General features: G+C 40.3%; 1 protein-coding gene and 1 pseudogene across 2 annotated transcripts in view; one reads left to right on the top strand and one right to left on the bottom strand.

Annotated features, from left to right (window-relative positions):
* CUL5 (cullin 5) overlaps window positions 1-22,947 on the top strand; it is a 107,877-nt gene that overhangs the window by 5,724 nt on the left and 79,206 nt on the right. For both annotated transcript variants that reach the window (XM_032285683.1, XM_032285684.1), the window contains exon 2: window positions 20,182-20,291. In XM_032285683.1, coding sequence (XP_032141574.1) covers window positions 20,182-20,291 — 110 coding nt within the window. The remainder of the gene's footprint in view (window positions 1-20,181; window positions 20,292-22,947) is intronic.
* On the bottom strand, window positions 7,782-8,642 carry LOC116556355 (annotated as a pseudogene).

Genomic DNA, 22,947 nt, shown 5'->3' with positions numbered 1-22,947 from the left:
TCTCTGAAAACCTTCCCATATAACTACTTTATCTTTGTTGTTTTTCTTTACAAAGTTTGTTTTTGTAGGAATCTGATATTATAATTTCATCTTCTGTTTTAGATTACTTTGAACATGTAATGTTCCTTTTTCTTTTGCAATTATCATCTAGGCCCTTAGTGCTCATTTATTTCGTTTCCAGTTTACCATTCTACCCCAAACAGCAATTATGCAAACCTTTTTTTGCTGAGCCTCACCCCTCTTAATTCTTAGCACAGTACTTTACCCAGCTATTTGACGTGCCCTTAACTTCCTTGGTTGATAGCACACATTCTTCTTGTTTCTGCTGTACTCTCCTCTGTTCCCTGCTGTCTCCCAAATTGCTTCCTTTTGCTTGTTCAGTCCTCATCTTCCCCTCAGGACTTGGTGGTATGTCCCCTCTTGCTTTTTTTTTTGGTTTCCCTTTTTCTCACTCCTATGCCTATAAGAAAGTTCATCTGTTGCCTCATATAAACTTCTTTTTTTTTGTGGAAACAGAGTTTCACTCTTGTTGCCCAGGCTGGAGTGCAGTGGCTCTATCTCTGCTCCTGAGTAGCTGGGATTACAGACACACACCACCACATCCAGCTAATTTTTATATTTTTAGTAGAGACAGGATTTTACCATGTTGGCCAGGCTGGTCTCGAAATCCTGACCTCAAATGATCCTCCTGCCTCCCTACCCAAAGTGTTGGGATTACAGGCATGAGCCACTGTGCTTGGCCTCCTCATATAAACTTAACTTATACTCTGCCTTAAACTTTTGTCAGTTTCTCACTGTCACAGTATTTGGAAAAGCAGACCCTGTTTGCTGCCGTTATAATTCTTTGCCCTTTAACTTACTGTGTTACAGCTCACTCTTCTCTCCTACCCAATTGTACAGAACCTGTCAGTCTTAAAAGCACTAGCATACTCCTGATTATCAAATGAGATTCTTCTGTGATATTATTTATCCTCTTTTCTGGTATGATTGCTTATTTCCTCTGCTTCTCTTTTGGTTTTTATGACATTCCCTCCTTGGTCTTCTCTCTCTCAAATCACTTGTTTTTCACTGACTTCTCTCCCCTACCCCCAATATAATTATTTCTCAGGATTTTATCTTCAGCCCTTTTCTATCTTTGTTGTTGTTTTTGTTTTTTTCTGGGACAGTCTTAACTCCCATGATTTCACTATTTTTATCTCTTAGCTCTGATCTGAGCTCTAGATCAAAACACAGTTCTCACCATATCACTTTTCCTGCTCAGATACCTTTGATGATTCGAATTATTTGAGATCTTTCCAGCTGGGTCTTCTCCTGATAACTAGTATTCTGTCTGTCTGTCTGTCTCTCTTTCTCCCCCTCCCCCTCCCCCTCGCCTTCCCCTCCCCTTCCTGTCCCTGTCCCCCTCCCTCTCCCCCTTCCCCCTCTTCCCCTTCCCCCTCTTCCCCTTCCCCCTCTTCCCCTTCCCCCTCTTCCCCTTCCCCCTCTTCCCCTTCCCCCTCTTCCCCTTCCCCTCCCTCTGCCCTCTCCCTCCCTCTCCCTCTTTCTTTCTCTCTCTTTCTCTCTCTCTCTCTTTCTCTCAGACATGTGTGCGCACACACCCCTACCTGGCTGGTTACTTGTTGGCTCACTAGCATGCCAGAGGTCATCTTCTCCCTAATAACTATTAACTCTCTTTCTCTTTCCTTCTAATTAGATCTAGTGAGTTGGAGGCACAAGAAGGTAGTAGTATACAATCAACCCACAAGAGAACTCAAACTTTAAACTGAAATATGATTCATACTACTTTTCTCAGAGGAAATTCTTTTATCCTTTAAGAGGAAAGAAAGTGGAAATGTAAAGCAGTGATTCAGAATGTCTGTAGACAAGGGACATGGTGGCTCATGCCTCTAATCCCAGCACTTTGGAAGGATGAGGTGAGAGGATTGCTCAAGGCCAACCTGGGCAATATAGAAAGACTCTGTCTCTATAAAACAACAACAAAAAGTGCCTGTAGCAGTTATTCATTCATAAAATAACTTTATTGACACCCGTATGCAATGCACCATGTAGAATACAAAGATACATGTCCATGCTTTTTGGGAATTTACCGTATACTAAAAGGTACTAAGGATTTACTATAAGGCAGAAGTTTCAGATGTGTTACCAACTGCTGTATAGTCCCTCACAGATTGAGGAAATAATTTCTGGTGGGATAATCAGTGAAGATTTTTTGGAGAAATGTTGAAGCTGGATTTTGAATGATGGGTAAACTTTTTTTAGGTGGTGATTAGGAGAAAATTTGGTAGGAATCTAGGCTAGATTAGTTTGGCTGCAGTGTAAGCAGAGCTGCATGCTGTGTTAGATATTCTTTATGAGTAGTGTTCCTTGGGATTGTTGCAGCATAGAAACCCAGAATACAGGGAAACAACAGGAAAGATAGGAGTAAAAGGAAAGTCAGATCAGATTACAAAGGGCCTTCAGTGCTAGGCAAGGGGGTTTGAAATAAAGTTCTGTAGTTACTGAAGAATATTTGCAAACTATGTGAGCAGAGATACTCTCAAGCCCTCAATCTATTTTTGGCTTTTACACATGAAGTTATTCTATTTTCTGTGTATTCATAATCTGCTTGTGAGATGGCCGTGGATGAGGGCATTTGTGCCGGTGACATCCTGTTCATTGAAACCATACCATAATAGGAAAAATTAAGTCTATGGGAAGTAAATTCATTGAACAAGAATTTAGTATTTCCTAATTCTAACTAGATAATGATAAACTAGGCAGACAACCCCTGCCCTTGTATAATTTACATTTTTGTTGGGAATGGAAACAATAAACATAAACAATTAAATACATACTATAAGTCAAGTTGTGATAGGTACTATAAAGAAAAAAAATCCAGGGTAAGGAAGAGAGGGCTTGGTGTTATTTTTTTTGAGGCAGAGCCTCACTCAGTTGCCCAGGCTGGAGTGCAGTGGCGTTATCTCGGCTCACTGCAGCCTCCACCTCCTAGGTTCAAGTGATTCTCCTGCCTCAGCCTCTTGAGTAGCTGGGATTACAGGCCCGTGCCACCACACTTGGCTAATTTTTGTATTTTTAGTAGAGACGGGATTTCACCGTGTTGGCCGGGATGTTCTTGAACTCCTGACCTCATGTGGTCCACCTGCCTCAGCCTCCCAAAGTGCTGGGATTACAGGCATGAGCTGCCTGGCTTATTTTTAATAAGATAGTGAGAGAATACCTCTGAGGTGATGATATTTGAGGTAAGACCCGAATGAAGCAAGGGAGCAAGTCATGTACATATTTAGAAGAGTTCCTTGTAGAGCGAACAGCCAGTGCAAAAGCACAGAGTCAGGATCACACTTGGCAAGGAATATGGGTGTGATACAAATATTTGAATATTGTCAGTGAATGTGGTTAAGATACATTACCAGAGAATTCTTTTTAGTATGTCTAGTTAAACATAAATGAGAACCTCATTAAGAACTTCTTAATTTTTCATTGGGTTGCTAGAAATTGCCCTCTTGAAACACACATCTGAGAGGGACATGAGCCTTAGAGCAGCCTTCCCTCACTTCAGTGTACTGTCCTAGAAAGAGATGCTTGCATTTGACACAGCCTAGGGAGAAAATGAATTTCAGAGGTGTCTGTGTTGGTCATGAGTAGGAATGGGAGAGGGATTAGTGGACTAATCAGTAACTATAAAACTTTGTGATGCATATAAATGGGAGACTTTTTCATGTTCTATGAAAATAAATGATTGAACAGTTACCATAATCTGGAGGTGGTTATGTTAATTAAAACTTCTAAAAGGAAGTGGCAGCTCAGGATAAATTTAGATCAGTCATTTTTCAGTGGATTAGGGGAGGAGAATTTTAGACTGCTGGAAGGTAGAGAATACTAGGCATCTTTCTAGTAAAAATATTTTGTTATTGTTTTTGTTTGTTTTGAGATGGGGTCTCACTGTTACAAAAACTGGAGTGCAGTGGCATGATCATGGCTCACTTCAGCCTTGATCTCCCAGGCTCAAGTGATGCTCCAACTGCAACCTCCTGAGTAGCTGAGACTACAGGCACATACCACTATGCCTGGCTAATTTTGTATAGAGATAAGATCTGACCATATTGCCCAGACTGGTCTCCACTCCTGAGCTCTAGTGATCTTCCTGTGTAGGCCTCCCAAAGTGCTGGGATTGCAGGCATGATCAAAAAAGTGCCAGCCAGAGAGGTTTTTCTTTTCTTTTTTTTTGAGACAGAGTCTCACTGTTTCCCATGTACAGTGGCGCTACCACAGCTCACTGCAGCCTCGACCTCCCCAGGCTCAGGTGATACTCCCACCTCATCCTCACAAGTAGCTGAGACCACAGGTGCAACACCACCACACCCAGCTCATTTAAAAAAATTTTGGTAGAGTCAGGGTTTTGCCATGTTGCCCAGGCTAGTGTCAAATTCCTGGGCTCAAGCAGTCTCCTGTCTTGGCCTCCTGAAGTGCTGGAATTGCAGGCGTGAGCTACCATGCCCACCTGAGGTTTCTCTTAATAAATGTTTTGCCTAGTGTCCTGGTAAACCCGGTTGTCATTAAAAGCCATTTGCCTCCTGCCTTTGTTAGTAGGTAGAGGAAATAGATGCCTGATATGCTCTGTAAAGAAAGTATGGCTAGTTGCAGTAACTCATGCCTGTAATCCCAGTGATTTCAGAGAGGCCAAGGTAAGAGTATTGCTGGAGGCCAGGAGTTTGATAGCAGCCCGGGCAACCCCATTTGTACAAAAAAAAAAAAAAAAACCTGAAGTAGAATATAGCTCAGGTTAAAACTTGTCAGATGCTGGATGCAGTGGTTTATGCCCAGCACTTTGGGATGCCAAGGCAGTAGGGTCACTTGAGGCCAGAAGTTGGAGACTAGCCTGGGCAGCATAGCAAGACCTACTACCTCTATAAATATTAAAATTAAAAAAGAGAACATTGGCGTGGTCATATCCATGGTGTACATACAAATAATATCAAAGGTAATTGATCAGTGTAACTGGGGTTTGTTCATTCCATAAAAATCTGAACATTTATGCTGTACTGGATACCATTTTAAATGTTAGTGAGGCTGCGTGCAGTAGCTCACACCTGTAATCCAAGCACTTTGGGAGGTTGAGGTGGGTGGATTACCTGAGCCCAGGAGTTTTAAACCAGCCTTGGGCAACATGATGAAACTCGTCTCTACAAAAAATAAAAATATAGCTGGGGGCGGTGGGGTACAGTTTTGTAGTTCCAGCTACTCAGGAGGCTGAGTTGGGAGGCTCGCTTGAGCCCAGGAGGTTGAGGCTGCAGTGAATTGAGATTGTACCTCTGCACTCCAGACTAGGCAACATAGCAAGACCCAGTCTCCAAAAAAAAAAAAAAAAAAAAAAAAAAGTGTCTGATAATAGTGAATATGACAAAAGTTCTCAGACTTTGGAGCTTATATCCTGATGGATGAATACGGACACTAAAAAATACCCTTGCGTAGTGTTTGCTGGTAATGAGGGCAGTAATGAAAACAACATGATAAGAATGTTCAAGGCCAGATGTGGTGGCTCACGCCTATAATTCCAGCACTTTGGGAAGCCCAGGTGGGAGGATCGCTTGAGCCCAGGAGTTCAAGACCAGTCTAGGCAACAAAGTGAGACCTTGTCTCTACAAAAAATTTAAAAATTATCCAGGCATGTTGATGCATGCCTGTAGTCCCAGCTACATGGGAGGCTGAGGCAGGAGGATTGCTTGAGCACAGAAGAGGTTGCAGTGAGCAGTGTTCATGCTACTTCACTGTAGCCTGGGCAACAGAGTGAGACTTTGTCTCAAAAAAAAGAGTGTTCAGAAGGTGGAGCCACTATTTTACTCACTTATTTACAACAGAAAATAATTATTCCCTCAAAGACTCCTTTTGACTGCTTTTTGTTTAATGTTCTTCCTCTGCCACATGTTGACATTTCAGATCACATAGCTCTCCTGGGCTTTTCTTAAAAGTCCTGTTAAGTCCAAATTAAAATTTCAGTCTCATAGCCAATCAGTGTTTCTCTTCTGCCATCTTAAGACTTTGTCTCTGGATGTGCAGAGAGGAATGGAGGAAGGGCATTTTTCTTAGGTTGGTTTGGGAGTCCTCTCTGAGGTGACATTGGAGCTGAGACCTGATGATCTGCATTCTAAGGCGAAGGTCTTGAGGTCCAGTGATGAGCTGACCTGTTTAAGTAACACCTTTAAAAGGTTGCTGTGGCTGGGACATAGTAAGAATTACAGTCGTGAGAATTGTTGGTATTCAAATATATACAATCAGCCCTCGATATTCATGAGTTCCATGTCTGTAGATTCAACCAACCAAGGATCAGAAATATTCAGAAAACACTGGGCGTGATGGCTCATGCCTGTAATCCCAGCACTTTGGGAGGCGGAGGCAGGTGGATCACCTGAGGTCAGGAGTTCAAGAGCAGCCAGGCCAACATGGTGAAACCCCGTCTCTACTGAAAAAAATACAAAAATTAGCCAGGCATGGTGGCACACACCTGTAGTCTCAGCTACTTGGGAGGCCAAGACAGGAGAATCACTTGAACCTGGGAGGCGGAGGTTGCAGTGAGCCGAGATCATGCCATTGTACTCCAGCCTGGGTGACAGAGCAAGACTGTGTCTCAAGAAAAGGGAGAGAGAGAGAGGGAAACATATATATGCACTTAGGATGGCACTGACACACTTTTTATTTTTATTAAGCCACCTCACTTGTTGATATAAGAAAGGTTTTATGAATCCCTGATTAATGCAAGTAGTGTACTTGCAATGTAACAGTGGTTATGAGCTCAGCCTCTGGAGCCACACTGCTTCTGTTCTCCAGGTTCTGTCATTTGCTAGCTGTGTGATATTGCGCAAGTTACTTCACATCTCTGTGCCTCCATTTCTGTACCTATAAATAGCAGTAATCTAAAAAAAAAAAAAACCTCAGGAAAAAAATTGCATCTTGAATACATACAGACCTTGTTTCTTCTAATTCTATAAACAATACAGTATAGCAGCTATTTTAATAGCATTTACATTATACTAGGTACTATAAGTAATTTAGAGATGATTTAAAGTACATGGGAGGATGTGCATGGGTAATAAGCAAATGCTATGCCATTTTATATCAGGGACTTGAACATCTATGGGTTTTGGTATTCTGGGAATTAGAGGGGAGTGGGTGGGATGGGTCCTGGAATCGTTTTTTTCATGGATACCAAGGGCCAACTGTACAGTAGTTTTTTTTTTATTCTTTGGGTTAGTAGGGATTGGCAAATGGGGTTTAAAAAAAAATCACATAACTGGGAGCACTAGTGGCTCATAAACAGTAAGGGAACCCACACATTCAGATAGCTAACCTCATAATTTACATGAACTATCTAAAATATGCCAACTGACTTCCTTTGATTAGCGTGCCATTAATTGGATATACAGTCATTTACTGCGTAATGATGTTTTGGTCAACAATGGACCACATATTGTGGATTGGTTTTTTTTTTTTTTTTTTGCTTTGCTGCTTAGAATAATAGGGAGCTAAAAAATTCCTGTTGTCTGGCGATGTTTATTGTAGCCCTTGCAATGTAGTAGTGCAACAACACATCACTTGTGTTTGTGATGCTGGTGTACATAAACCTATTGTGCTGCCACTCTTATGAAAGTCTAGCACATTTAATTGTGTACAGTACATAATCCTTAGTAATGATAATAAATGGCTGTGTTACTGGTTTATGTATATTTTAGTCCATTTGTGTTGCTGTGAAGAAATACCTGAGAGTGAGTAATTTATTTTTATTTTTATTTTTTTGCTATTAATCGTGACACATTAATTTTAATTATGTACAAAGATCTAACATGTCACCCAGGGACCATTTCACCCACTGCTGTGTTTAGCCGCCAGCCTTTTGTTTCTCTTTTCAGCAATGGTGAGGCAGATACCCTTTCCTCAGGGAAGAGAAATCTATGGTTTGTTGCCCTTGCCAATAACAAAAATGTTGGAAAGTAGAGTGGCAAAGCTGTTGCCATTGGCATCTTTCATGTGAACATGTCAGAAGATCCATGGTACCTCTCTTTGTTGATGATCACACTGATTTTTCCCAGGTTAGCACCTCCAGTCACCATACACAGGATACTAGTGTCGATTGAAGAAATCTGTAATCTTGGCAGATGCAAATCAATCTGAATGGTATAATTCACCTTAATGAGGGGATCAGGGTAGTGGATGGTATGAGCATTTTGAGTTACCAGAAGAGGGATTCCTTTTGTGCCCACAGAAGTTTTTCTCACTTTGCACAACTTGTATGTGGCCTCCTCAGATGTAATGTGATGTACAGCAAAGTGACCCTTGGTGTCATAGATCAGATGGAAATTCTCTCCCGTCTTACCAGTGCTGATGATATCCATGAATCCAGCAGGGCAGGTTATATCAGTTTGGACCTTGCCATTAATCTTAATGAACTGCTGCATGCGAATCTTCTTTACTTTATCTCCTGTCAGGGTATACTTAAGTCTACTCCTTAGGAAAATGTTGAGAGGGAGACACTCTCTCAACTGTGGGGACCAGTGAATGGTCGTGGAGCAAACACTCTGGTCAGTTTATCCAGCATCCAATGCTCTGGCGCTGCTACCCACTTCAGATGCTTCTCGGGACCACAAGCCATGGCTGCGTTAGGCAAGGAAAGAGGAGACAGGGTAATTTATACAGAAAAGGTTTATTTGGCCCACAGTTCTGTAGACTGGTGAGATCCTCAGCCTGCTTCTATTCATGACAGAAGGTGAAGGGAACCCTGTGTGTAGAGATCACATGGCAAGAAAGGAAGCAAGAGAGTGGGGAGAGGTACCAGACTCTTTTTAACAACCAGCTCTCAGGGAACTAACAGAAAACTCACGCACTGCTCACCACCCCGCCCCCACCCCTGCTGGCATTAATCTATTCATGAGAGATCCACCACCATGACCCTACACCTTTCCTTAGGCTCGCCTCCAAGGTTGGGGATCAAATTTCAACATAAGGCTTGGTGGACAAACATCCAAACTGTAGCATTGCATTTACTGTAATACACTTTATATTGTTATTTTAGAGTGTACGCCTTCTAATAAATTTAAAAGTTGACTCTAAAATAGCCTCAGGACCTTTAGGAGGCATTCCAGAAGAAGGCATTGTTATCATAGGAGATGACAGCTCCATTCTGGTTAGTGTACCGGAAGACTTTCCAGTGGGACAAGTTGTGAAGGTTGAAGACAGTGATGCTGATGACCCTGACCCTGTGTAGGACTACGTTAGTTTGTATGTTTGTCTTCGTTTTTATTTATTTTTTTGAGATGGAGTTTTGCTCTCAGGCTGGAGTCTGGAGTGCAACGGCACAATCTCGGCTCACCGCAACCTCTGCCTCCCAGGTTCAAGCAATTCTCCTACCTTAGCCTCCCGAGTAGCTGGGATTACAGGCTTGTGCCACCACGCCTGGCTAATTTTTTGTATTTTTAGTAGAGACAGGGTTTCACCATGTTAGCCAGGATGGTCTCGATCTCCTGACCTTGTGATCCGCCTGCCTCAGCCTCCCAAAGTGTTGGGATTACAGGCGTGAGCCACTGTGCCCGGCTGTTTGTCTTAGTTTTTAATGAAAAAGTTTAAAAATTTAAAAAACCCTTTTTTTAATAAAGTAAGTTTATAGAATAAGGATATAAAGAAAGTAAATGTGTTTGTGAAGCCGTATAATGTGTTTGTGGGTTTTTTGTTGTTGTTGTTTGTTTAAAATAGAGATGGGATCTCACCATGTTGCCCAGGCTGGTCTCAAAATCCTGAGCTCAAGTGATCGTTGTGCCTCAGCCTCCCAAAGGGCTTGGATTAGAGGCCTGAGCCACCGGGCCTCGCCATGTGTTTGTGTTTCAGGCTAAATGTTAGTACAAAAAAGTCAAAAAGTTTTCCAGAAAAAGGAAAGGTTTTTAAAGTAAAAATAGTTACAGTAAACTTAATTTATTATTGAAGAAAAATATTTTTGTATGATTTACCATAGCCTAAGTATTTATAAAGTGTATATTAATATATGGTGATGTCCTAGGCCTTCACATTTATTCACCACTCACTCACTGACTCACCTAGGGCATCTTCCTGTCCTGCAGACTCTATTCATGGTGAGTGCCCTATTTAGATGTACTGTGTTTTATCTTTCATACTGTATTTTTACTGTACATTTTCTACATTTAGATACAGAAATACTTACTATTTTGTTGTAATTGCCCCCAGCTTCGGTTACATGCTGTATAGGTTGGTAGACTAGGATAACAGACTATACCATATAACCTAAGTGTGTAGTAGGCTCTACCATTGGATTTGTGTAAGTACATGCTATTATTTTTTTTTTTTTTTTTTTTTTTTTGAGACGGAGTTTCACTCATGTTACCCAGGCTGGAGTGCAATGGCGCGATCTCGGCTCACCGCAACCTCCGCCTCCTGGGTTCAGGCAATTCTCCTGCCTCAGCCTCCTGAGTCGCTGGGATTACAGGCACGCACCACCATGCCCAGCTAATTTTTTGTATTTTTAGTAGAGACGGGGTTTCACCATGTTGACCAGGGTGGTCTCGATCTCTTGACCTCGTGATCCACCTGCCTCGGCCTCCCAAAGTGCTGGGATTACAGGCTTGAGCCACCGCGCCCAGCCTAGTACATGCTATTATTTCACACAATGATGAAATTGCTTAATGATGCATTTCTCGGAATATCATTAAGTGACGCATGGCTGTGATCCCCAATCAGTATGGTGGCAACTTTGAGGAGGGAACAAATACAAATCTTTTTTGTTTTTAGTTTCTTTTGAGATGAAGTCTTGCTCTTTTGCCCAGGCTGGAGTGCAGTGGCGTGATTGCCTCACTGCAACCTACGCCTCCTGGGTTCAAGCAATTTTCTGCCTCAGCCTCCCGAGTAGCTGAGATTACAGGTGCCCACCACCACACCCTGCTAATTTTCAAATCTGAAAACAACAAAACTGTGGTTGTGTGGTGTTCAAAATGTTATGGGCATATAAAAGTAAGGTCATAAAAAAAATTGCCCTTAATTCTATGGATGCTATTATTTCTTGCTTTTCCTTCAGCTTGTCTTTTCACCTTAGCTTTTCTTGTACCTTTGTTATAAGGAAGATGTGGCAAGATGTACAGCAGTAATAACACATTATTTGTTTACTTGTTTTATTTAAAAAATTTATTTATTTTTTGGAGACAGGGTCTCACTCTGTCACTCAGGCTAGAGTGCAGTGGCCTGATCATAGCTCACTGCAGCCTTGAATTCTGGGCTTAAGTGATGCTCTTGCCTTAGCCTCTTGAGTAGCTGTTGGGACTACTGGTGTGTGCCACCACACCCAGCTAATATTTTATTTTCATTTCTGTAGAGTTGGGTCTCACCATGTTGCCCAGGATGGTCTCAAACTCTTGGCCTCAAGTGATTCTCCTGCTTTGACCCAACAGGCATGCGCCACGATGCCTAGTTATTATTTTTTTTTTTTCAGAGACAGGGTCTCCCTTCAGGCTGGGATGCAGTGGCATGATCCTAACTCACTGTAGTGTCAAACCTCTGGGCCCAAACAATTGTCCTGCCTCAGCCACTGGAGTAGCTAGGACCGCAGGTGTGCCCCACCATGCCTGCCTGCCTATCTATCTACCTACCTGCTTGTCTGTCTGTCTGTCTATCTATCTATCTATCTATTCTTAGAGATGGCGTCTTGGTATGATGCCCAGGCTAGTCTTGAAATCCTGGCCTCCAGTGATTCTCCTACCTTGGTCTCCCAAAGTACTGGGATTATAGGCATGAGGTCCCTCTATTTCCTTTTAAATGCAACAGTTGACATCACTAAAATATTGCCATAATATTGCTTCTGTAATTTGACAGGGTATGTTTTGTCCTATGCATTATGTAGGGATTTCTGGGTGTTTTCAGGGCAAACCAGTAGGTCAACGTTTATATTATTTTGTTGTAAAGTGAGTAAATTATTTAAAAGTGATTCTGTTTGAATCATTTTGCAAGCCAGTGGATTTTTCTATTTTTGTTTACATTATTAGATTTAAACATTCTTATTTTTTAACATGTTATCAATTATGATATTTGTACACCACTATATATCTACTCTTTTACTCATGACCTTGTAAAATGCGTTTGTTATAGGTAAACTAACTGCTTGAAAATGCACTGTTAAATTTCAGTGGGAGGTGTGCACATATTTTTAAGCAATCATACATTCTAGAAAGATCTATATAACATATTTCTGGCTGGTAACACCTACCTCCACCCCAGACACAATTTTTTTTCCTAAGGTAATTAACAGAGGACCCAAACATATTTTTAAAAATTAAGTTATTCTTCTGTAATGCACCCTCCCTCCTTGGTTCGGTCAAATGATGGTACAATATTTAGGCCTGAAGCCTTAACTCTGTGCTTTTGAGATATAAATTTTCTAACTGCCAGTGGTTCAAGGCTGCAGTGAGCAATGATGGTGCCACTGCACTCCAGCCTGGGTTACAGCGAGATCCCCATCTCTAAAAAAAAAAAAAAAACAATTATAAAGTTGAGTTGTTTTGCTTGTCTTATGGATTTTTTAGTTCTTTATGTATTCTGCATGAGAGCCTTTCTTGAATATATGTATTAGAAATACCTTTCCTGGCCTGGCGCGGTGACTTACACCTATAATCCTAGCACTTTGGGAGGCAAAGGTGCATTTATCATCTGAGGTCAGGAGTTAAACACCAACCTGACCAACATAGTGAAACCTCACCTCTACTAAAAATACAAAATTAGCCAGGCATGGTGGTGTATGCCTATAATCCCAGCTACTTGGGAGGCTGAGGCAGGAGAATCACTTGATGCAGGGAGGTGAAGGTTGTAGTAAGCCTCAGTCGTGCCATTGCACTCCTGCCTGGGCAATGAGCAAAACTCCATCTTAAAAAAAAAAAAATATATATATATGTATATATATATATATATATATATATACATATATATATATATCTTCTTCACTCTGTGGGTTGTCTTTTTACTCCCTTAATGGTGAATTTTAATGGCTAAAGTTAATTTTAATATTGTACAACTTATCAATTTTTTTCCCTTTATGGTTAGTGCTTGGCTTTAAGGTCATATGAGCAATTCAGATTTCTACTTGTATTAATATTTTGTTAGATTTTTAAAAATAAAACCAAAATTTTTAAATTCTCTTATAGATTGAATCTTAAGAATATATCCTCGGTGTTTGGTATTTGAATAAAGAAAAAAAAAAAAAAGAAAGAATATATCGTGGGATCCTTCAGGAGTCCGTGCACCACAGTTTAGGGAACAGTATACTAGAATGTGAGTTACTTGAGGACTTTTCATTTATGTGCCCCAATGCACAGTAGAGTCTCAGATATTTGTTCCATGAATAAATGGAATAAATGACCAGGAAGCTCCCCAAAATAAGTTTAAACTCTTTTATCAGTATTATTATTTTTGCTTTTTCGTGAAAACTATTTGTTTGGGTTTCAGAAAATATAAGCATTGCTAGAATTTGTTTGAATTTTTTTTCCTTTGTAAAACGAACCTAAAAGTTTAAAGGGAGTGTGGTCTAAAATTTTTTATTTTAGTGGAAAGAGATATTTACCTTCTTGGAAAACAGTGTCCTCCTCCTGCTCCTATACCATGTTTGAAAAGAAATGTCTTTTATGTAGTGATGTTTCCACTGTGTGGTTTCTAGATCATTGTTACTAAATTTTTATAATCATAGATCTGTGCAATTTACTCTATAAGCCTGACAAAATTAAGCCAAGGGCTGGATCTGGCCCATGGATTAGAAACTCATTAATTTCTTGTCCAGGAAAGAAACAGAGTAGTTAAGAATGTGGCTTTAACAGAGCTAAACTGCTTGGATTTGATTTCCTGCCCTGCCACTTATTGCCTATAATTTTAGACAAATAATCTAACTTAATCTCAGGTTGTACAGTGTGCATAAAATGGGAAAAGACCAGGCACAGTGATCACGCCTGTAATCCCAGCAGTTTGGGAGGCCGAGGCAGGGGGATTGCTTGATCACTTGAGGCCAAGAGTTTGAACCTGCAGTGAGTAATGATTATGTCCCTGCACTTTAGCCTGGGCAACAGAACAAAATCTTATCTCAAATAAAAAAAAAAAGAGGGAAAGGGAATAATAATATTACTGAACACGTAGGTTAGTTGTAAAGATTAATTCATACTTGTAAACTATTTGAAACAGTACAGCACCTAAGACATAATTAGCAGTCAGATATTATAAAGTAAAATATCATAGTGATGCAGTGATTTACACATCTACACTGAAGATTATTGTGAAGTTAAATAATAGAGGACACAAATGCTCAACTAAAATTTATTTACAGATATCAGATATTCAAACCATTTGTAGAAATGTAAGGAAAGTCAAAAGAAAGAAGTCTTTTGTACAACAGATATCACATGTACAAAATTTGTTGGCCTTTATAATCCCCAATTAGTGAAATCCCATATATTTGCAATGAAAAAAAATAGTAGAAAATCTTGCAGTGGAATGATTAAACAAAGACAATAGAAATGAGAAATTTTTGCTAAATCCTATCCTTCCATAATCTCTATCATCCTACTTGATTACCTGGTACCTCCCTGTCTTTCTGACTCTCTCTAGTGCTTTTATTCCAACAGTTCACCTCCTACTAGAGCCTTCAGTTCATTGATTCTACCACCTTATTGTTTTATATCTTATATCTGGTTTATAGTTTTCATCAAATTAGAAAACATTTTTACATTTTTCTTCAAATATTCACTACACCTTCACCTCAAGATTCCAATTATATGTAGGTTAGGTCATTTGATATTGCACAGATCACTGATACTCATTTAAAAAATATTTTATTTCTGTGATGTTCATGCTTTCCTCTACCTTTTTGGTCATATAGAATATCTGTAATAGCTGACTTAATGTTCTTGCTTACAAAGGTAACACCTGTGACATTTCTGGGTCAGCGTCTTTTGATATTTTTTTTTATTTCTCTTGGTGATAGGTTATATTTTCCCATTTCTTTGCGTGCTTGGTAGTTTTTAACTGGATATCACTTGTAAGTATATGTCATTGTGAGTATATGTTTTAGAAGCTTGATTTTAAAAATTATCTCTAAGTACTTTTGGATTTGGCTCTGATGCAGTTAGGTAACTTGGAATCAGTTGATACTTTTGAAGCTTACCATTTAGTTTTGTTAGAGTGTATCCAGAATACCACTCCGAGTAGGGCTGCTTTGGCTCCACTATAGACTCAATAACTTTCTGTGTGCTCTACCAAATGCCTGGCACTTTAAAGGGTGTTTCCACTCTGGCTGGTGGCAACACAAACTTTTTCTAGCCTTGTGTGCCCTCTGCTGATTGTTCTGCCCATTCCTTCCTAATGATTCTTTCCCCCGTCTCATAGTTTTCTTGTACCCAAGTTAGTACTCAGCCACAGGCGTGAGGGGCCTTCTCTGTAGGTATCCAGAGCTCCCTTTGTGCCATGAATTCTAGTCACCTCAGCCTTTTCAAACTCCGAACTCTGTCACTTAGTGAGACTGCTGTTCGAGCTTCCCCTCCTTGTGATGAGGCCTGGAGACACTCTCTAGGCAGTATGTTTGGACATTTGTAGCACTCAACTCATTTGTTTTTCTTTTCTCAGGAAGCACTGTTCTGCACTGCCTTTGGCTTTCTAGTTGTTTAGGCAGGAGGGAAAATCTGGTTCCTGTTATTCTGTCATGATTGGAAGCAGAAGTCTCTTTCTCTTTTCATCTTGAATTCCATTTTCTCCCCCTTATCCAACATAAATTCCCTTCTCAGTCATTCTAATCATTCCCTTCAATACACTTTTCACTCCCTTGCTCCTGTCTTGTTCCGCTTGGGAAAAGTGTACAGCCCTGTTTAAATCCATCTCTCCACTTTTCAGTGTCAGTACCTCTGCAGCTGAATGTCATTGGAGAAAGACACAACTATGCTATTTTCACCTTAAAGTCATGACCACAATGAGCCCAGCCATACTGCACTTCCATAGTCACTTATTCTTCCACTTTCTTAGATGTGTTTTTCACATCTTTTCTGTCAACATTGTAGCATTTCCTCCCCCGTCTTCTCAGGCATTGTTCTTATCTCCACATCCCTGGGAAATTAAAGCAATAAAATATGAACTTCTCAGAGTCATACAACATCTACCCTCGTACCAGCACCTGCATGTACATTCGTTTGCCTCCTCCTCTTAGCCTGTAGTCACTTCTTCCACATATGCACTAGATCCCGTTCCCTCTTGCCTACCAGTGCAGTTTAAATCACTAGCAGTTTCTCTCCCATTCCCCACGTCATCAGCATTTCATTATATCCTGGAACGTTCCTGTCAGCATACAATCATACTGTATTTATCCTATCGTTAAAAAATTATTTTTTTAGTTCCTTTCACCCTATCACTTACCGTGCCATTTCTTTGGTCTCTTATACAGGAAAAATTGTGAAGAGTTGTCTGTCATCTTTCCAGTGTTCTTCTTTGTTTTTGTTTTTATTTACTTACTTATTTTTTGAGATAGGGTCTCACTGTCACCCATGCTGGAGTGCAGTGGCGTGATCTTGGCTCACTGCAACCTCCGACTCCTGGGTTCAAGTGATTCTCCTGCCTCAGCCTCTCGAGTAGCTGGGGTTGCCAGGGCCCACCACCACACCCAGCTAATTTTTTTGTATTTTTAGTAGAGCCAGGGTTTCACCATGTAGGTCAGGCTGGTCTCGAACTCCTGACTTCAAGTGATCGATCCCCGCCTCAGCCTCCCAAAGTGCTGGGATTACAGGCATGAGACACTGCACCCAGCCAGATTTTTTTGTATTTTTGGTAGAGATGGAGTTTCGCTGTGTTGCACAGGCTGGTCTCAAACTCCTGGGTTCAAGTGATCTGCCTGCGTCAGCCTCCCAAAGTGTTGGGATTACAGGCATGAACCATTGCACCTGGCTCCTCATTCTCTCTTAATTCCACTCTTTATTTCACTGAAATCTGGCTTTTTGTCGTTACCACTGCAAAAACTACTGTTGACAAAGTTTCAGTGACTTTCATATTGCTGTTTCATTGGTTATTTTATGTAATCTATCAGGAGCATTTGTTAAAATTAATTGTTCTATCTTTCTGATATACTTTATTCACTTGTTGTCCAGAATACCATACTTTTGGTTTTCTTGCTACCTGTGCTCTGGTTGCTCTTTCTGTCTCCTTTGCTAGTTCTTATTCCTCTGTCTGCCTCTTAATGTTGGATACCTAAGACCCCAGACTTGGATCTGTCTCTCACAGTGATCTCATCCAATAACAGGTTTTAAAACCGTCTGTATTCTGATGACTTCCAAGTTTTGATTTTCTAGTAGACCTTTAAATTCTAGATTTCCATATTGAACTCCTATTCAACATTTTCACATGAATGTCTAATAGAGATATTAAATGTAATATATCTAAAACCAGTCTCACAAACTTTTCATAAGCCCGTCAATTCTTCTTTTATTCTAGTTGATGGTAGTGCCGCACTTACTGGACAAAAGCCTTAAAGTCATGCTTGACTTCATTTTCTCATATCTCAGATGCTTACTGTCAGGAAGTCCTATTAGTACCACCTTTTGGGTATCTAAAATGGAACCACTTCTTACACCTTCTACCTCCATTGCTATCACCTCAGTCCAAGTCACCATCAGTGCTTTCTAATCCTATATCCAGTTTTGAACCTTGTCTCTTATAATGTATTCTCAACAAGTAATGAGGCAGATTTTAAAATGTAAATAAGATTATGATACTTCTTGCTCAGAATCTTTTAATGGCTCTTCATCTCACTTATAGTAGAAACCAGTCTTTATAGTGGCCTTCAGGGTCCTACAAGATCTAGCTCAGTAAGATCCAGTAAGCTAAGTTACTTCTATGACCTTATCTGCTCTCTCCTCTTTCTTTGCTTTGCTTTGCCTTGAATACATTAAGCATGCTTCTACCTTATGTCTTTGCATTCTGCTTTCTCTGCCTAGAATACTCTTTTCCCAGATATTCCCCCATTGCCAACTCCCTGTTGGCTTCCCTGTGGCTCATTCGTGTGGAAAGAGTGCCTGTGAGGGGATTGGTTGTACTGTAAGGAGTAAAGGATGGAGGGACTGGGGTATGGCAAATGTTGAAGTCCTCTAAAGAGCCAGTGAATGGGAGAATTCTAGACCTGTTAGCAACTGTTGAGTCCAGCCCGTTTGCTATTCTGAATAATAATGAAAGAATTCAAGAGACTTTGTAGCAAGTTAATAGAGATGAGGCAGCCTTCAGTCAGTCGGTGAAAACATATAAATCAAGCTTCATAGCCGGAAGAATCTTTTGCTTATTTCTAAGGCATTCTCTTTTGTAGATAGTGGATTTGGTACCCTGCCACTTAGTTATGATTTAGTGATATGTTCTTTAGTTTAATAGAGAATAGGTCGAAGAACTACTTGAGCATCACTTTTGGAATCTATTATAAAAGTTTAATAGAAAACATTCAGTTATTAAATTCCTTTTAAAATTGAGTATTGGGGGAAAGTTTATTGTGTGTTCCATCAAACAGGAGAGCCAAATACATTTTCTGGTACTTAACTATATCTGTATCTATCTATAACTATATCTATTGCTTATAAGCCAATATATCTATTAGGATATTAGGAGATTTCAGAGCCTAACCAGTATTTAATTTATCTCTAGTACCTCGCTACTCTGGTTCTTTGTACCTTTTTTATTTTTAATTGCAGGCCTTACACTATGTTTAATTTTATAAATTACCAAAAGTGCTTGTGGAAATAGACTTAGTTGAAGTTAGAAAGTATCTTCTTGTTAAGAGGGCATTCTGTATCTCCATGTCATTCAAGAAATGACTTGTATGTTCTTTCCGTGGGTGACAGAGCAAGACCCTGTCTCAAAAGCAACAAAAAAAATCACATGCTCACACTTAACTTGAAAAGGAGTGCTAATGACTAACACATACGGGGTCTCACTCTCCCTTTGTTTTTGGTAATGTAACTGATGATTTTTTTTTTTCCTAATGTTGTACCACTTTTACATTCCAGAGATAAACTATATGATTATGAGGTATGATTGTTTTGATATGCCACTTGTTTGATTTGATAATACTTATTTAGATTTTTGCATCTTCGTTCCCTGGTAAGATTGGCCTAGAGTTTCCATTTCTTACACTGTTCTCAACAGTTTAGTGTCAGGGTTTTTTGTTAGCATTATAAAAGGAGATGGGTATTTTTCTATGTTTTTTTCTCCTCAGTTTTCAAAGTTTATATAGATTTCCAATATACTTTTTGCGAGGAGTTTAAGACAACTACAAAATTAGATGATACAGTCTCCACATAAGACCACTCTCACTTCTGACACCAACTGTAAGTTTGGTGGATTCCCAAAACGCTCAGGTTTGATGATTGATTAGAAAGGCTCACAGCATTTAGTGAAAGCTGTTGTACCCATATTTATGATTTGTTGTAGGGAAAGGATTCGGAAAGAAAGAGACTGATAAGGTGGAGCTTAGGAGGGTTCCAAATACAGAGCTTCTCTTGCCTTCTCCCCATGTGGTCAGAACACATTTCTCTCCTGGCATCAATGTGTGACAGTATGCATGAATATCGCCAAATAGGGAAGCTCACCCAACCTTTACTCTTGAGTTTTTATGGAGCTTATTCACATAGGCGTGACTGATTAATTGCTCACGAGGATAATTTCGGTCTCCATGTTAACTGACCTTGTGCGTCCCAAAACCCCTATCTCAAGTTACATTGTTCCATCTTTCTGATTGGTCAGCCTTCACCTAGGATTATACAGGTGTGGGCAGTCCCCTCCCTGAATTGCATTGTTAGCCTATCCAGAATGACCCAAGGCTTCCCAGACAAAGACACACTTATTAAACCTAACTTTCTAAGTGTCCAGAGATTACCTACTAGAAGTCAGGAGGAAAGACCAGACTGTCTCTTTGGATAAGGCCAAATTCTTCACTACATACTTTTGTACAATTAATTTTTCTCTTTTATGATTATCTTCCTGTGACTCCTCAATACCAGATTAAGCTTGTAGGGATTCCATTATGGAAAACTGGTTCATTTAAATTTGAGCACTTCATTTCTCTAGCTGTCTTATGAAAATTACAGGATACTTTTTATTTGACTGCATTAATCTTTTTTTTTTTTTTTTTTTTTTTCCAAGAATAAAGGTTCTCTTCAGTTTGAAGACAAATGGGATTTTATGCGCCCGATTGTTTTGAAGCTTTTACGCCAGGAATCTGTTACAAAACAGCAGTGGTTCGATCTGTTTTCGTAAGTACCCCACTAATTCTGTTTGCTAACATACAGGAAATTTTGGTGATGTCTTTCTACACCCAGATGGAATGTGTAACTCTAGATTGGTCTGTTTACCTGTTAAAAAGTATTACTAGTTATGTTGAGGGTCTCCAAGACCTCTCCCAGGTATGATGATTTGCTAGAGGGCTCACAGGACTGAACGTACATTCATACTCAGAGCTATGAGTCATTACAGTGACAGGATCCCAAGCAAAATCAGCAAAGGGAAAAGGTGCATGGCATGAAGTGCAGGAAGAAGCAAGCACAAGCTTCCAAGAAGAATCCCTTCCCAGGGGAGTCACACAGGACACAATTTTTCCAGCAGTGATTGACAACATGTGATATGTTGTCTACCAGAGAAGCTTATTAGAGACTCAGTACTCAGGGTTTTTATGGAGATTGGTCACACAGGCAGTCTCTCCCAATGTGTACCAAAATGAGCGTAAACCATAGTATTTGTATAAACAGTTTAGGTACAGTGAGCCACTGTTATTTCAGGAAAGTTTTATTTAAGTGTAGGAAACTGTTGACCATTCAATTTCTCAGGTGCCAGCCAAGGACTAGTCTTACAAGCAGGCATTTCTAGGGGATGCAGTCTCAGGGGTACTGGTTTAATGTTTTGCTGTTGGCCAAAATATTTTTACAGCAAAATTATGTCTGCAGGCCCCTGTGTAGCAGGGCAAGACCAACCTGTAGTATTTATCTCAGTTATCTTTTATTTTTATTTTTATTTTTTTTGAGATGGAGTCTTGCTGTTTCCCAGGCTGGAGTGCAGGGGCACCATCTTGGCTCCCTGCAACCTCTGTTTCCCGGGTTCAAGTGATTCTCATGCCTCAGCCTCCTGAGTAGCTGGGCTTACAAGCATGTGCCACCATGCCCAACTGATCTTTGTATTTTTAGTAGAGACAGGATTTCGCCATGTTATCCAGGTTGGTCTCAAACTCCTGACCTCAGGTAATCTGCCTGCCTCGGCCTCCCAAAGTCCTGGGATTATAGGCATGAGCCACCATGCCTGGCCAGTTATCCCTTTTTAGGGGTCCTGAATTTAGCCAGTTAAAACAAACACCATAGATCATAAGGTTTATCTTAGAAAACCATGTGGCTTTCTCTTTCAGTTTCTGTATGGGCCATTTTTAACACGGTCAACTCAGGCACAACTGTCAACTCAGGTACAGCACAACTCAGGACAGTAAGTTGAAGCAGACCTGAAAGCCTTCCAGGATTGAGACAGTGCCATGCTAGGATACATACACTGACAATCGCAGAGGGCTCATGTAGTACTCCTGGAAACATGTTTAAAATTGTTAAGTTACCCCAAGCAAAATATTAGGTGGTACAGGTTAACAAGGCCCACGCTGTGACCTCCCACCATGGGGCCTTTTATTCTGGGGTTCCCAGTTCAGTGTAGTTGACTTACAATTCAGTTCAGGCCTTGGTTTCAGCAGGACTGCCTGAAAGCAGTTAGTTCCAAACAGGAGGTGTTCTACATGAAAAGTGCAGAAGCTGAGGCTGTTCCTTGCTATCTCGTAGTTGGTGCTGTTAGGTATGATTTTAAGTTCAGCAGTCGGTTTGAATTAAAAGGACTCGTGGCAGCTTGGAAAGGCAACCCTGAGAGATTCCCTTTAGGAAATGTGGGAAAGCTTTCAGGAATAGTTGTGAAAAGCAAAAATCATTAACGTCCTCCTCTCCTATCCCTTCTCAGATGCTAGGTTTTGTTTTCTCTTCCTTATAAAATCAGTGTATCCCTTTCAGTAATGAAAATCTCATGCCTTCTCAATTATCCAGGTCTGCATGAGGGACAAAAGATGTTTTTTACTGAAAAACATTTTTATACAACTTAATTAGACATATTATATTTAGGAATTGATCAGGATGAAATCCTGAATTTTTGAAACTTTTCAAAATGGGCTTATGTTATCTCCCACCCCTTTTGTCCTGATCATTTGTCTAGTGAGTAACCTAGAAAAGATCAGTTCCTTTCTGGGGATAGCTGTGTTTAATAACCAAACAGACTTACTAAGGTGTGTGTGTACCAGGAGGGAAAGAGAGAAATAGAGGCAGGCTATTAAATCTATTGTTGCAAACTGTAACCAATCTAGAAACGCAAACACAAGTCAGTAGCAGTGAAACATCTCAAGAAGGGGTCAAAATCTAACCTGTAAGAAGTGGGCAACGGGGCTACACTCTTTTTGTGATGTGCCCTCTCCCAACTTAAAGCTTTTGGTAGGAAACACCAGTTGAGAATACTTTTAGTCTCCATATTAGATAGATAAGACTAATCAGCAGCTTGATTTTGGGTAGTCCCATCAGAGAATAAGCCTTTTTCTTTGGATATCTGTGAGTGCTCTCTCTAAAAAAAAACAAACAAAAAAATCCCCATGTGGTGGCATACACCTGTAGTCCCATTTAATTGGGAGCTGAGGTGAGAGGATTGCTTGAACCCTCAAGCAGATTGCTTGCTGCATTGAGACTGCAGGAAGCTATGATCACACCACTGCATTCCAGACTGAGTGACAGAGCAAGACCCTGTCTCAAAAAAAAAAAAAAAAACCAGAAAAAGTATTTCAGGCAAAGTCCTGTTTATTGAGTATGTGCCTGCTTTCAGTTCAGCACAGCATGTGTTAAGGTTGAA

This window comes from Sapajus apella, unplaced genomic scaffold, assembly GCF_009761245.1.
Source record: "Sapajus apella isolate SASKATOON/1434 unplaced genomic scaffold, GSC_monkey_1.0 scaffold16, whole genome shotgun sequence".
NCBI classification, from domain to species: Eukaryota; Metazoa; Chordata; class Mammalia; order Primates; family Cebidae; genus Sapajus; species Sapajus apella.
Note: the sequence above shows the minus strand (reverse complement) of the source record. Positions and strands in the feature narration are given on the sequence as shown.